Source organism: Calliphora vicina, chromosome 3 (genome assembly GCF_958450345.1).
Source record: "Calliphora vicina chromosome 3, idCalVici1.1, whole genome shotgun sequence".
Taxonomy (NCBI): domain Eukaryota; kingdom Metazoa; phylum Arthropoda; class Insecta; order Diptera; family Calliphoridae; genus Calliphora; species Calliphora vicina.
Genome location: NC_088782.1, coordinates 68556421 through 68574190, shown reverse-complemented (window position 1 = coordinate 68574190; position 17770 = coordinate 68556421). Strand labels below are relative to the sequence as shown.

Genomic DNA, 17770 nt, shown 5'->3' with positions numbered 1-17770 from the left:
TGAAGTACAGAAATATGCGAATCGTAAGAGGCGTTGTTTTCTTTTACTTTCTTACACTAAACGAAATATTTTTCCTTTACAATCCGTCATATTTAAATAAAAAAGTACGTGACATACAGTACGTGACAGATTTTTCTCTTATAATAAAACAATATATATTCTGTAAATATATGTATATAAAAACTAAAAAAGTGAATAGAAAATATACATTCGGTTTCAATAAACAATTTGACAATAGCAAAAAAAAACAATCAGGGTCAAATTCATTTCATACTACAAGCTAATTGGGACCCTAGTTTTCGCCGCAATTTTAGCCTAAAACATACCTAAACATTAGAAAATTAAACATAATCAGTTTAAACTATTATTTTTGTCTTTAAAATGTTTTAATATGATCTAAATACTTTACATAGTAACATTTTGTTATTTTCTTATATTCAAATCATCTTGAAAAAAAGTTTCAAGGGTTTTTGTGTTTTCAGTCGTGGTAGCGATTCTCGTGGAATTGCCCATATGTATAATATGTGTATCGTTCATTTCCGCTAATCTCATTAATGACTTCCAGATACATAACTCGCAGTAATTAGCTTCATCTTGTAGTTTTTTCCGATGTTCGGTAATGCAGGTTATCGGCAATGCAGTAAACAAAAATATATTACAAAACAGCAAGATTGTATAAATTTATCTCAAAGCTAATATTTTGGGAAGTGCCATAGTAAAAATAATTTGAAAACATGAATTAGTACCAGGTGCAGAATCTTCCGAAGTAGACCTATTTTTTATGTAAATTTAAAAACTGCTTCAAAAAATTAAAAACTTTTTTTATTCTCAATAAAAAAATAATAAATTTATTTTCCCTTTGCATTACATTTAAAAATGTAAAAAAATAAAAAAACAATTAAGAAAGTATGGTCGGTCAAGCCCGACCATATAATACCCTACACTAAGTAAAAGAGCAAAAACATTTTTCTTTTAAAATTTCAATAATTTATATTTTTGAGTGGTTTTCGCAAGTGGGCCTTATATGGGCCTATGACCAATTATGGACCGATCACCATGAAATTAGGTCGTGCGATTAATGTCTATATGAAAGTTTACTATGTTGAATTGTGCACGTTAAAGTGATTTTCGGAAGCGGGTCTATATGGGAGCTATGACTAATTATGGACCGATCGTAACAAAATTTGGTGACATGAATTTTGTATATATAAAACTTATTTGGAGCGCAATTTGTGGAGATACATTTATAAATTAAACATTTATGACCGATAAAGTCCAATTTCGGAAGGACATTTTTATGTGGGCTAGGTGAAATAATGGACCGATTTCAGCCAGTTTCAATAGGCTTGGTCCTTGGGCCGAATAATATGTACCAAATTTGATCGCAATATCTTCAAAATTGCGACCTGTACTCTGCGCACAAGGTTTACATGGACAGCCAGCCAGCCAACCAGACGGGCGTTACAAACATCTGCACAAACGCATAATACCCTCCCCATTATGGTGGTGTAGGGTTTAAAAACTATTATAAACTACAGCATACTTTTCGGCAGCTTTAAAACAATTTATTTCGAATTTTTTTTAAAGTTTTTTCGATTTTGATCTTGAAGATGAAGTTTTTTTGATTTTATATGTTCACAAGTTTTGTTCTTCATAACAAAGGCTACAACTTTGCCTCAGAGAGTAAATCCAAAATTCCAAACTGTTTGCAAGATATGAGCCTGAGAAAATAATCACTTTTTTGCAATGACATCCAAGGATCCAAATCCTTGGGGACCATAAAAAAAGTGACTGACTTTTTTTTTGTTGCACTGACTTATTTAACCTCCAATGACATCACCGTGTTAAATTAAAGAATTGAAATGTCAATGTATAAGTAGTGGATAGTAATTAAATTAATATTTTAACTCATTACTTTGTAATGTAAGTTATTGCAGGGTATCCCCATAATTATTAATTTCATATTCCCCATCTCATTCCACTGTCTTTAATACCAGTCAAATAATGACTGACATATATTCGTGTAGTGGTTTTCAACTCAGTGATGAAGATTTTCTTTCAACAAAATAATAATAATTAAAAGTGAAAAAGAATTTTATATTGTGCCATAAAGGAAATCTTCTGGAAGCAATACGTGCACATTGCTTAAACGTGTGTACATTCGACACCATAAAGTGAACAACCACAACAAGAGTGTTATATTCGGCGGTAATGAATCATCTGTATCTACCATCAATATAATTTGGTTACTAGGGTTGTCAATTATTCGAGTTTAATATTGATCGAATAAAAAAATAAAGTTTTACCGTTATTTTATTGTGCGTGTTATCGATTAGTTTTTAAATTTCCCCGATTATTCGAACGAATAACGAATATAAAAAATTATTCGATTAATTTATTAAATTTTATTTAAAATCAGAAAATTTTGTTATTAATTTCTTTGATTTCATATCAAGTGAACCAACATTTGAAACGGATGTCTTCCCATGGAGATGAAATTTGCACAAATTTGTCAAGAACTCTATGAGATGTTTTTTTTCCATCCTTGTAACTTATAACCTATTGTTCTAAGAATTCTTAATTATTTTTTGTTGAAGACTATAAAATCATTTAAGTACAAATATCATTATGTTGCTATCCAAATGCCTCCCAGTCAATGTACATATGTTTTCTCATACAAAAGACATAAAGTTCAAAATGTTACCTTAAATGTCAGTTCAGTTTGTTTCCGTTTTAATTGTAATTTTAATTAAACGGACAACTATTAAAAGTGCAAATATGATAGAAATATAATACACAAAAGGTACATAAAAGGTTACAATGTGGTTATAGATTCGCGTGTTTTACATTGTTTTTAATGCAGTGTTTTCAGTCATTTACGGATTAAGTGACTGTTTTAATTTACATGAATATTGACAGAAAATTATTTTAATTAAAAACAGGGTAAATGTTAATCCTATAACCATATACTTCACACATATCGTCGACTATGCATTTAATAAAAATAGTAAGCTGAAAATTTGTGAAGACTTGTGCCTTGATGTGCTGTATACCAATATCAATTTAAAACTCAATTTTAAACTTTTTGGTTGCTACGCCCCACATTTTTTGGCAAAAATTATAAGGAGTGGTCGTAGAGCGCACCGAGAATTATATGGACCAAACTAAGAAAAAAATAAAATTTTATCAAAATAGACCAAGCCCAACGCCCACTGCCCATACAATCCAAATAGATTTTTTCGCATAAAATTTTTCCTATCCAAGTAGAAGTCTAGAAATTTGGTATATATAAATCGGACATGCCCACATTTTTGTGCAAAAATTATAAGGAGTGTCGTAGAGCATTGAAATTTGGCACCGAGAATTTTATGGACTAAATTAAGAAAAAAGTTAAATTTTATCAAAATCGGCAATCCAAATTGATTTTTTCGCATAAAATTGTTTATATCCAAGCAAAAGTCTAGTGTTTATAAAAAACCGACTTTTTAAAAAACCGGTTTGTCGGTTAACCGAAAATTGGACTTTTAAAAAATCGGGTTTTCGGTTAACCGACTTCGAAAAAACCGGCTAACCGACATTGAAAGGAATTATTTTAAAAGTTTAAACACAGCAGTATACATAGCTTTAAAATTTATTTGTAGTAGTCAGGAATGGTTAACATTGTTACGTTTTAACCTTTTCAAAACGTTGGTTTATTTCCTTTAAATAAACCGGATACTTTTGATTGCAAATAAAAGCCGTTTAGTAGTTTAAAAATTGTAACAACTCTTTATTTATTTAAAATGTACAACAACCACAGAATTAAATAGTCACTCAATGTTTATAAACGTGTATAAACGTTTATAAATTCGCAGAAATACAGAAATACCGGTTCGCAAAAAACCGACATTTCGAAGAAAAACCGGGTTTTCGGTTAACCGGTTTATAAACACTATTTGGTACATACATTTATTGAAACAAAGGAACGCATGCCGAGTTTCAATAAAATCGGTCACGCCCACCGCCCACGAAACCCATACATTGATATTTAGTTTATTATTCGACATAAAATGTTAAGTTTTCATCCTGTTCCGAAAACTATTTTTTTTAATCGAAACAAGACACTCCCACCTTTCATTTTTTTAAAAACAGCTTGGAGGAAAGTGGGACTACATTTTTTTTCCATTTAAAATCAAAAATAAAATAATTTTTAGAGACTTATAGATTTGGGCATATCTTGTTAACGATTTATGATATCCCCATAATTTTTTTTTAAATTTATAGAGAAATGTTATATTTTTCAAATATGTTAACGGTAAATGGTATTATTAGGAAAATTATACATATACAAACAACTGAATTGGGCGAAAATATAAGTAAATTTTTGGACTTTACTTAAATTTTTTAAAAATAAAATAAAATTGTTCTTAAAACTATAAATGCACATTTCATTTTTAAACATTTCTCTACAAAACTGCATCATTTGATTTTTAAAATCAGGCGACGATGTGTACTATGATAATCAAATAACTCATCAGATATTCAATAATAACTATTTAATGTATATGGGAGAGGCCATGTCCACTAATCGGCCTCGTCCATTTTTATCCAAACTACATACTTATTATAATAATAATAAAGAGATTCGGACACAGTTTGATGACTTTCGATATTATAATACTCTTGAAAAAAATATAAGGCTATTATCCCCTTATTCCAATCCCGTCAATTTATAAACAAACTTCGTGCAGTGATAGGAAAATGATTTGTACAAAGTTTAAAGTATTTCGCAATTTTAGTTATCCAGATATTTGAAAAGAACTATGTACTATGTATGGGTGGTGACACGCCCACTAATACAATACCGTCCGCCTTCAGCCTAATTACGTACAATGGTAAACAAATAAAATCGTGCAAAATTTTAAACTTCCCACTATTACAGTTCGCAAGATACTCGCTAATAAAACCATTTAATTTTGTATGAGAAGTGCCACGGCCACTTGGAATTTTTAAAGAAAATGTATCCTATAATTAATAATGTAGCCTACAATTAATGCTATCACGCTCGTTTTTATACCCTTCACCTTCGTGAGAAGGGTATATATAAGTTCATCATTGCGTTTGTAATTTCTACATTTTTCATTTCCGACCCTATAAAGTTCATATATTCTGGATTCTCGATATATATTCTGGAGTAGATTAAGCCATGTCCGTCTGTCTGTTGAAATCAACTTTCCGAAGCTCCCAAATAACTTCATTGATTCATACATCAATATCTCCGGAATTCTCCCGTCTCGGTCGCTATTTAAAATCAAGAAAATCGGTCCACAAATGGCTGAGATATAAGGAAAAAACCCGGACAACCTCGATTTTTGACCTATATCTGGATTACTAAGTCATTAATATAGACAATAGGGATATCTAATTATAGATAGTTCAAAGACCTTTGCAATGACGTATGTATATAAGACCATAGTAAGTTGGACCTACAATGGGTCAAAATCGGAAAAAACCCCGATTTTTTTTTCACCAAAAGTTTTTTTTCGCTAAATATTAAAAAAAAAATTTAAAATTTTTTTAAAAAAAAAAAATTAAAAAAAAAATTTAAAAAAAAATTTAAAAAAAATTGAAAAACAACTGTTAAAAAATAAAATTTGTTTACCTAAAAATATTTAAAATTTTTATTTTGAAGTATAATTTGGTGAAACTATGCAAAATTATAAAAGAGCCATTTAGTTTGAAGAATCTTGCAATTATAATTCACAAAATATTTAGAAATAACTATTTACTTTGTATGGGAGGCGACTCACCATTTTTCCGACCTGTCCCATTTATGATTAAACTTCATGCAGTAATTGATTCGTATGAAGTTTGAAAACTGTCACAATTATAGTTCGCACATATTATAAAATAACTATTTACTTATGTACAATTACATATTTACCCCCGTATGATTTATTTAAAAATTTTTTAATGCATATGGGAGTTAGAAAATAAAAAAAACACATTCAAAATACATATACATATATTTTTTTTAAATGACTTTAAATTACTAAAGTCTTCTTCTTTGTTTTCTATAACAACTCTCACTTAAAACAGAGCGAAATCAATACAGTTTAATTGTTTCTCTTATTTATTTACAACAAATTGGACAAACACGCATTGCTTTGTTTACATTTTAGCTTAAGGTTCACATGTACACGTTTTTGCATATGTGTTAGTAACATCTTTAAACGCTTATAACTCCTAAAAAACTGAACCGATTTCAATAAAATATATATTCTGCACTTCTGTGAATAAATCCCTTTAAAATGGTATATTTCTTTCCCAAATTGAATGTATAATGTGAGCGTAAAAGGGGTCTAAAGAAATCGACTTGCCTATTAATATTATGATTACAAAAGTTGTACGAAGTTTGGACTAGATATCATAGTTTTCCAGATATGCCAATATTTAATAAAATGCTAATATTTAATAAAAATTTCTATATCGCACTGGTTCCTCTAAGAGAGTCAAAATTTAAAAATTTTCAGTAGAAGCAAAAAACTGTTTTTTTATAAGTTTGTCATTCCGTATGTAACATTGAGAAATATTCATCTGAGACCCAACAAAGTATATATATTATTGATCCTTATGAAATTCTAAGTCGATTGAGCCATGTCCGTCTGTCTGTCCGTCTGTCCGTCTGTGTAAAACACGCTCACGTCCAAAATACGCAAACAAACTTAGTAGAGTTGCAGGAAAAATGTTTATTGTTGTCCTAAGCAGTTTGGTATTGAAAATCAGCGAAATCGGTACAGTGGAACCAAAGTTATGAATTAAAATGTGGGACAACCTAAAAAAAAATAATTTTCACATATTTTTGGACATTTTTTGTAAATATATTGCAGCTAATATCATAAAATTTTGCACTCGTTACTTTTATGATAAAAGGCGTAACTCTGGTGAAAATTATAAGAATCGGTCCAAGATTTCTCCTAACTCCCATACAAATTTCTTCCCGAAATATGGTTCTATGGTCTATAAATGCCTACAGAATAGGAATATCCATATAAAATTCAGCAAAAATAATTTTCGTGGTAAAAAAATTATATTACAAAATTTTTCGTGGATCGGCCCATATTTGACCATAGCCCCCATATAAAGTACACTTCCGAAAATCTCTTAAATAAGCATAAATGTCTTATAAATGTCGCTATCAAGTTGAAATTCGACATAAATAATCCCCATATATACCAAAATCGCTGTACCTAATTCTATGAAGATCGGCCGATAATTGGTTATAGCTCCCATATAAGGACCACTTCCGAAAAACACAATAACCTACATAAATATCTAAAAAATATCAATATCAAAACAAAATTTCACACACATCCGTAGTTTATATTTAGAAATCATACTAATGGATTTTGTGAATATCGGTCCATATTTGACCATAGCTCCCATATAAGGTCTACTTCCAAAAATCAGTTAAGTACTCATAAATCTCTTATAAATGCATTTATCATGCTAAAATTCGCAAAAATTATACTCATATATATAGATATCACTGTACCAAATTTTATGCAGATTGGCCGATAATTGGTCATAGCTCCCCTATAAGGCCCATTTCCGAAAAAAGATATTAACCTTAAAAAATATTAAAAACATATCGATATCAAAATGAAATTACGCACAGATCAGTAATTTGTATCCAGTAATCATACTTCTGGATTTTGTGAATATCGGTCCATATTTGACCATAGCTCCCATATAACGTCCACTCCCGAAAATCACTAAAATCCTCATTAATTTCTTACAAATATAGTTATCAGGTTGAAATTCAAAACAAATTTATTATATATATAAACAAATCGATGTACCAAATTTTATGATGATAGCCCATAATTGGTCATAACCACATAAGAACCACTTCAGGAAAACACAATAACCTGCACAAATATCCATAAAAATCTATACTGAACCAAAATTTCACACCGATCAGTAATTTGTATCCAAGAATCGTACTATATATTGTATTAAGTATATAAATTTTTAAATTTCATACGTTCTACTAGGAATTTCGGTTATAAATTGCTGAAATAGATACAAGTACATTTGAAATAAAATATCTTCTGCGTAAACTAGTCTTTCTAACAATTGTTATATTATTTCAGTTTTTATACTCTCATATTTAGGTGGAGGGTATTTAAGATTCGGCACGGCCGAATATAGTACTCTTACTTGTTTTTAATAAATTTGAAGTCAACAGTATTTTTGGCGAAAGAGTAGAGAAAATAATAGCACTCATAACAAAGCTTCATGATTTTAGCTGTTATAATTTCCCAGATATACGAATTTTAGTATTTACTTTATATGGGAGTTGCCATGCCCACTTTGCGATTTTGATCTTGAAGGTGAAGTTGTTTTGATTTTATATGTTCACAAGTTTTGTACTTTATGACAAGGGCTACAAATTTTCATTTAATAATGGCTCACAAATATAAATTTAGCCTTTTTATTTGTATTTACTCTTTAGTCTCGAAATTTTGGTTTTAGACTTTTTTGATTTCAAAAAAGGCTATTTTGAAGTTAAAAAAAGCCTAGAAAAAAGCCTAAAGAGTAAATAAAAAGCTAAAGACTAAATAAAAAGGCTAAATTTAGCCTCAAAAAGGCTAAACTGGCAACACTGCTGGTAACATTAACATTGAAAGCTCTAGAATTTGAATATACTAAACTGCTTTTATTTGCAATCAAAATAAACCGGATATATTTAAAGCAAATAAACCACTGTTTTTAAAAGGTAAAAACGTAACTATATTTAAATTCTCAAAACTTAGCGTGAGTTATTTTGTTGCCATTGTACGTATTTGAGATAAAAGCGGATGGGTTCGAATCAAGTGAACGGTAATTGTGTGTCATTAAACTTTATTTAAATTACTTTGATGCCAGTGTTCTTTTAATTGTTATTAATGGATATCTGGCAATCTATAATAGTGGTAAAAGAAATGAGTGGTATCAAAAATATTTTCACAGTTCTTTTTATTTTACTACTTACTTAATAATTACTTAATTAATTGCATTAAGGAAAACGAATTATACCCTACACCGCCATAGTGGGGAGGGTATTATGCATTTGTGCAGATGTTTGTAACGCCCAAAAATATTAGTCTAACACCCATCTTAAAGTATACCGATCGGCTTAGAATCACTTTCTGAGATTAAACGATGTCCGTCCGTCTGGCTGGCTGGTTGTCTGTCCATGTAAACCTTGTGCGCAGAGTACAGGTCGCAATTTTTAAGATATTTCGATCAAATTTGGTACATATTACTTTTTCGGTCCAAGGACCAAGCCAATTGAAACTGGCTGAAATCGGTTCATTATTTCAGCTAGCCCCCATACAAATGTCCTCTCGAAATTGGACTTTATCTACACAAATGTGGCTCCAAATAAGTGTTATATATACAAAATTCATGTCAGCAAATTTTGTTACGATCGGTCCATAATTAGTCATAGCTCCCATATAGACCCGCTTCCGAAAATCACTTTAACGTGCATAAATCGCTTAAAAATTTTGGTATATACACAAAATTCAACATAAATAACTTTCATATAGACATAAATCACACGACCTAATTTCATGGTGATCGGTCCATAATTGGTCATAGCCATAGCTTCCAGATTTGACGATTTTTGGTTTAAAAAATAGCAATTTGACGATTTGACGATTTCTTTCTCGAAAATGACGATTTTCTGCATTATGAAAATATGGTACTATTTTATGAAATAGGTAAAGAATTTTCTCATTTTGTTGGTGAATATTTAGATTTTGAATTTTGTCAATTAAATTTTTAAATTTTAAACCAATAAAATAAATTAATTACTGAAATAAAACGGAAAAATTCTAATGCAACTTTTTCTATTTTGACAAAATTTATTCAGAATATAATGACATTACCCCATTCAATTGAAGCCGCCAAGCTCGAATTTATGCTTTAATCTCAGGCATTATTACCTTCCGAATTGACCACCTACAGCGTGGTGCTATATTTTAATGAATTTAAAGTAATGTAATTATTAAAAGTAATGTCAGAGATTGTTCTTTCAGGTCATAATAAAGATTTAGACATTAAATTCTATTTTATGTGTTTTATTTAAAAAAACTTCTGAATGAAATCTTATATTATAATTAAATTGAGTTTTACTTTTTTATTTTAGTGATCCCTTATTTATGAACTTCCATTTTAAGAAATTTTTTTTGATAAATGTGATGTTTTTGTTCACTTTTTAAGTAGAAATTTAAAATTCCTGTTAGAAATCTTGACCTTTTTAATTTTCAGATTTTTTTTGGCGATTTTTAAAATTCAAAATGACGATTTATTTATCGGGATATTGACGATTTTTTCCCAAATTCATCTAGCAGCCCTGGTCATAGCTCCCATATAAGGCCCACTTCCGAAAATCACTCACGAATATAAATAATTGATATTTTAAAAGAAAAATATTTTTACTCATTTACTTGGTGTAGGGTATTATATGTCCGGCTTGACATATACTTTCTTACTTGTTTTTAAATTTGAAATGTTTTCCATCTAATCTGTAATATTAGTGCGAATAAATATTTAACAAAAAATACTTGAATATTAAATATTTCTAACTAAATTATGTGAATTATTATTTTTGTGAAAACTATGGATTTTTAAGTATATTTTTTATGAATAGATAAAATGTGAAAAGCATTGAAACGCCACCCAGTAAAATAAATAAATAATGGCTAAAAAGTAGCTTAAATAAGGTCCCTACTCAGAATAATTTTTCACAAAGCGATACTTTATTTCAGGAAATAAGAAACATTAACTGAGAAAATATAAACAAACAAAAAAACATGTGCGTCATGTTTGTTTAACCAATAAAGTAGTTTATATTCCTACAAAAAAAAAATGGCATATGTTAAGAGAGATTAATTGAGATGACAGATGTTAAGCTAAAAAGTCAGAAGGATTTATTTTTTTCCATATTGTGAACATATGGACAATAAATAACACTTATTTTCAACAGCACTCTTAATAAAGCTTTCCACATAGTTTTTTACATTACAGTATTTGTAAAGATTTTTTAAAAAACTCATTAGTTTCGGTCAACGTCCCATTATTAAGCGTTACTAGTGGATATTTTTTACACTTGGCAACTTTTTATGGTGTTCTGGAAAACCCCAACAGATTTGAAACAAAATGAAAAACAAAGTATTAAATAAAGCTGCTTTATAAAACAAGTACACTCCAACTGTATAACTACACATGTGGAGCACTTCAATTGTAATAAATGAAATAAAATAAAATAAAAGAAAAAGGAAACACAAAGAAAATATGTAATTCCCAAAAGCAGTTTTAAGTTCAAGTCATGTTTCATTACCCACATTTTTATAGAAGTATTTCACATTGTACGATTGAATTCAATTTAAAATAGTAAACAAATTTAAAAATTATTATTTAAAACTGGACCTACATATTATAGTAAAATAAAAATATGAAAGGATTTTATAAAAAATTTAATGAACATATGACATAAACAATACCGGTGTATTTTAAATTTTCTAGTCTTTATGTTGAGATTTAGTTTAGAGGCGCACAGTGGTATTAAAAAAACAAGTAAGAAAGTATGGTCGGTCAAGCCCGACCATATAATACCCTCCACTAAGTAAAAGTGCAAAAACATTTTTTTTTTAAATTTCTATAATTTATATTTTTGAGTGATTTTCGGAAGTGGGCATTATATGGGGGCTATGACCAATTATGGACCGATCACCATGAAATTAGGTCGTGTGATTTGTGTCTATATGAAAGTTTACTATGTTGAATTTTTTGAGTATTAGGGATTCCAAACCCGAAAAATCCCGGGATTTTCGGGATCGGGATTTTTGATATTTTAGGACGATTTTTAAAGCTCCCAAAAAACCTATAAAGCTAAATTTCAGCATACTAATCTCGCTTCAAATCCAAACGGAGCCTGATTGAATTTTATCACGATATTAATTATTATAAGACAATTATGAATGTTCAAGCTATTTTCTTAAGGGGATTAGGATTAGCCCGATTCCGCAATACATTACAGTATTATTTCAGAGTACTTAGAACTTATTTAAAGTGATTTTCGGAAGCGGGAAGCGAGATACATTTATAAATTAAACATTTATGACCGATAAAGTCCAATTTCGAAAGGACATTTGTATGGGGGCTAGGTGAAATAATGGACCGATTTCAGCCAGTTTCAATAGGCTTGGTCCTTGTGCCGAAAATATGTACCAAATTTGATCGAAATATCGTCAAAATTGCGACCTGTACTCTGTGCACAAGGTTTACATGGACAGCCAGCCGACCAGCCAGACGGTCGAACGGATGGACGGACATCGTTTAAACGACTAAGAAAGTGATTCTAAGTCGATCGGTTAGGGATGCCAGATTCAAATTCGCAAAAAGCGAATCTGAAAAGCTGGACAAATAAAATAACTGGACATTAAAATTACTGAGAAAATGTTAATTTTGGTTTTGTGTAAATAATTTTTTTAAATATATTTTTATCCATTGTAATCCAAATATATATGTATTACACGGTGCTATAGTGAAACAAAAATTGAAAACGACTTATCGTGGGTATATATCATGTTGAGTAGGTACAAATTGTGTAATGAAATTTTAAAAACACCATCAAATTCAGGAGTTATTCAAACGTTTTCAGTGATGTACATCAACTTAACTACCAGTAACTCAGTCAGTTTTTGTCCGATTTAAATTTTTTAATGGGTTTAAAACAGTAATGTTCATCCCATACAACAATTGTTTAAAAAATTTAAACACATTTGTTACGCTCTTTTAAAGAGCATAATAAATGTCTCATTTTTTGAGAAATTCAATAAGCATTGTTGTTGGTTGGTTTTTGGATGAAGCATAGCAAACACACGCGTTTCAATTACAATTGAACACAAAAAAACAAAGTTAAAAATAAATAAAAAATTTGAGAGTATTTCGGCCGTATAATGTATATTCTTTCATTTCCTTAAAATTTAAATTATATTCATTTAATAAATTGGTTTTATTTGACAAAAATTCTAAATCTAAACTTTCTTCATTTTGTTATTATTTTAAGTGTTTGACATTGTGTTTGCTGGGTAGCTCTCTCACCAATACATCTTCAATGTTTCAATATTTGATGTAAAGTTAGCTTTTCAAACAGTATAAATTCATTATTCATCCTCTTAGAAATTTTTTAGATAACTTGAAAAGAGTAAAAGTACTTTTTTCCCAAAAAAAAAAAATAGCGAAAAAACGCCTGTTTTAAATTTTTTAAATTCAAATGCATGTAACTTTGGATTCAGTCATGATTTTTAAACAGTTCTGTTTTTTTTTGATATATACATCTGTTGTTAATTCTATAAAAGAAAAATGGAGAAAACCGGAAAATATTTGGAAAAACTGGAGTAGGGTGAGTAAAAATGTTGAAAATTTAATTTTCAAATGCGAATATCTCCTAAGCTGTAAGAGATAATTGATAGCTACGAGGAGGTTTTATGTAGTGCTAGAAGATTCTATATGTGTATTTTTTTGATCGGATCATAAACGAAGAAATATGATAATTTTTAAAATTGAACATACAAGAGGTATCCTACTTTGGGGACCCTTGGTCCCGCTCCTGGTATGGTCATGAGGGTTAAGAAGTTACAGATTTATTTCCCTCTTTTTTTTCTCATACCACTGTGCACTGCACATCGATTTCTTGCAAAAAGTGAATATTGAAAAATTTTGAGTTGACGATCTTAAGAGGAACCTGTGCGATATATAATACATTATCATTTTATGTAGAGTTGGGCATAATCGATCTTTTTACTGATTATTCATTTTTGTTCAGCTTTGCACAGTGGGTTGGTTTTCAAAGAAAGTTTAACACAAATAAATTTCATTCTATTAATGTCCTCTTATGAGAAATAGTATAAAATCACTTCGAAAACTCGACAAAAATTATTGAAATTTTAAGATAAAATATATTTGCTCATGAACTCTATGTTGGGTATAACATGGTCGGCCATGACCGAAGCTACTGTATTACTGGTTTACAATGAAGTTTTATGAAATTTTCTGTTTCCATATAGGCAAATTTTGTTCTTTTTTAAGTTATATACCATAAAGTTATTTTGTTTATTTGCATAAATTCTATTTAAATTAAAACGCTGGAGTGATCAATTCTGGACAAATTTATGAATAATATTTTACAATATACAAACCCTTTTGCTTGAATTTTATTATTTACATGTTTTTAAAACCAAATTTAATTTATTCATAACGTACATAAGTTTATTCTCAGTCCTATTGTCCTCTCACTGCTACTATTACGCATAATCGTATTTATGGAATTTAAAACAAATAAAAACTTAAATCTAATTGCATATTCATATTTATGAATGCATGATTGAACATTTTTGACCTTCCAATAAATGTGTTCGTTTAAGCAATATGTATTTTTTGATGTACTTTTTTTTTACTCATTTTAAATTTTGCTAGTTTGTTAACTTTTTGTGATTATTTTTACTTGGCTTTTACTAGAAGTGAAATCGAACAAAGCTTATATGTAAGTATTTAATATTCTGTTTCAATGTTTATTTTCTTTACAGACTCAATCATCTACAAATGAGAAGACAACCGTAGTGTTACAATACATTTTCCAATTATTGTTTATAACAAATTTTGCCATCAATTTTGTGCTGTATTGTGTCAGTGGACAAAATTTTCGGTAAGTCTTTTATGCTTTTCCATCTGGAGTTTTATTACATAGAGTCTATGTCATAGACAGACCAGTTAAATCCATATACATAAATATATAAATGTCTTTGTAAGTTTGTTTGTTGGTTTGTTTGAGCATCACGCCTAAACGGCTGAACCGATTTTATTGAAATTTTGGAACGTAGATAGATCCTTACTTGGAAGCTATCTATTTTTTTAATACTTGGACCAGAAAGAGATTTAAAGGGGGAAAACCGGTAAAATTGGTACCTTTTTTTTAAACAATCAAGAGTAAACGGCTGCACCGATTTGATTGAAATTTGGAACATACATATTCCTTTACTTGAAAGCAATAATAGACTATATAGTTTTTCTTAACTTGGACCATAAAGGGACAAAAGAGGGCAAAATTTGTACCACCCATACAAAGTAAATATTTATTTTCGAATATCTGCAGAACTAAAATTGTGACTATCTTCAAACTTTATACGAATCAATTTCGTATCACTGTTTGAAGTTTAACTAAAAATGGGACCGATCGGAACAGGGGCTGTGACACCTCCCATACAAAGTAAATAGTTGTTTTCAAATATATGGTGAATTATAATTGTGGAAGTCTTGAAATTTAGTCCGAATAGCACCCTTATCATTTTACATGGTTTGGCTGAAAATGGGCGGTATTAAATTAGTGAGCGTGGCACCTACCATACAAAGTAAATAGTTATTTTCGAATATCTGGAGAACTGTAAATGTGAAAGGCTTCAAACTTCATATTAGTTAATTTCTTATCAGTGCAAGAAGTTAATAAAAAAAAAATGGGAAGGATCGGAACTCGGGGTGAGTCACCTCCCATAAAAAGTAATTAGTTATTTCTAAATATATTGAGATCTATAATTACTAGATTCTTCCAACTTTGTCCGAATAGCTCTCTTATCGTTTTACATAGAATAGCTGAAAATGGGCGGGAGTGGATAAGTGGGCGTGGAACTTCCCAAGCAAAGTATATAGTATTTTCGAATATCTGCAGAACTATTATTGCGACAGCCTTCAAACTTTATACGAATTAATTTCTTATCAGTACATGAAGTTTATCCAAAAATGGGACGGATGGGAACAAGGTGTGTGGCACCCCTTCTTAATTTCTGGCATAACAGGACACTGGCATCAACGTAATTTACACAAAGTTTAAAAACTCTTACAATTAGATTCACTTAATAATCGAATATTTATATATTTTGTCTACAATGGTAACAAAATAACTCATTTGAAGCATTACTTTAACTATTATAATTCTCCAGATATTCTTATTACTAGTACGGAGGTTAGGTGAAAATATGAAGAATTGGATTAGTGGGCGTGACACCTACCATACAAAGTAAATAGTATTTCGAATATCTGGAGAACTATAACTATAAAAGTCTTCAAACTTTACATGATTCAGTTTCTTATCAGTGCATGAGGTTTAACCAAAAATAGGAGTGATCGAACAGGGGGTGAGTCACCTACCAAAAAAGTTAATAGTTATTTCTAAACATCTTGAGAACTATAATTTCAAAATTCTTCAAACTTTGTATGAATTAATTTCCCATCACTGTACGGAGTTTAGCTAAACATGGCTGGGATAGGTACGGTGGGTGTGGGCTTAGTATGCAATTAATCACAAACTAGAAATTCCGGTATTAATTATATTCATTTATTTGCTTATAAAATCTTTTCACATTTTTTTTTATTTTACTTCGACAGGGGTAGCGAAGCGTACCGGGTCAAGCTAGTAAGTCTTATATTGTAATGAAAGAAAATTGACAAATTCATTACATATTGTTCTTAACAAAATGTGTCCTTAATAGTTTAGATATCCACTTCTTCAAACTTTCGAACAAAAATAAAAATTTTTTGAATCTTTTTTCCAAATGGGGCCTTTTTTCTCAAAAGAAAGCTTGAAGACCTATTTGGTCGCTTAGTGGGATGCGAGTAGGATATCATCGATCAATATAAATGTTTTGAAGGAAAATACCTAAGCTTTCTTTTGAGGCTTTGAATAAGCCTTGTGCGAGGCGTGTGAATAAGTCCGCGACTACTTACTTGAAAATACTTTGCTGGTGTTGCTTGGTTATTTTATATGAAAGTCATATAACCAAGTAAAAACTTTTTGAATACTTTTGTTTCTCATATTATGTTAAATGATAATTTAATTTTAATATAACTTTTCCTTTTATTTTTTGTTTTCTTTTAAAATATAGCAAAGCAGTTTTGAGCTTATTTCGCAAAGTTTCCGCAACGCAAAGGGATGGCACAACACAGATTACAGGTAAAATTGAATTAAAACTTTAATGTATTCTACATACTTAGTAATTATTACTTACAATTCATAATGATGGTAAAACGCTTTGGTATTGAAGTCTAAATAAATTCAGATACAAAATTCACAAAGACAACAATAATATGAAGCTGCTGCAAAACTGCAAACATTTCCAACAGCTAACTAAATGATGCTTTGATTGCATAAATTTGCATTTAAAAAAAAAACACAAACGTCAAAGAGTTTTGCTTTTCTGTAAATACAACCAGAGTCTCTGACGGGAATCAAACCCCCAATCCTCAGATTAATAGTCCAGCACACTACCGACTAGTCTATCGTACCCGATTTGTATCGCACAAAAATTCAGTCGATAAAAAAAATCAAATATTTGTCCCTAAATAGCTGGCCACCAATTTTTTTTGGAAATAAATCTGGCATTTCAACACACAAAGAGAAAGTGTTGTCGAGTTTAAGTTTTGAACTTGGGCCTCATGGCCCCACCCGGGGCGCGACCAAGGGTCCTCAAAGTATAACACCTCGGGTATGTTACATTTTTGAAACGATCCTATATCTTCGTTTGTGTTCCGAGTTTAAAAAAATTACATACATAGCTATCAATTATCTCTTATAGCTTAGGAGATATTCGCATTTGAAAATTAAATTTTCAACATTTTTAACCACCCTAATCCAGTTTTTTGATAACAGCGGATCGAAATATTTCCCGATTTTATTTTATTTGAG

The 17770-nt window shown here is 30.0% G+C and overlaps 1 protein-coding gene across 1 annotated transcript in view; it reads left to right on the top strand.

The window, feature by feature from the left end:
• The window catches only part of LOC135955514 (5-hydroxytryptamine receptor 1-like), a 64528-nt gene extending 47467 nt beyond the window's left edge, over positions 1–17061 (top strand). The window contains exons 5-6 of the mRNA XM_065505864.1: positions 14622–14740; positions 16971–17061. Of these exons, the coding sequence (XP_065361936.1) occupies positions 14622–14740; positions 16971–17061 (210 nt within the window). The remainder of the gene's footprint in view (positions 1–14621; positions 14741–16970) is intronic.
• The last annotated feature ends 709 nt before the right edge of the window (positions 17062–17770 follow it).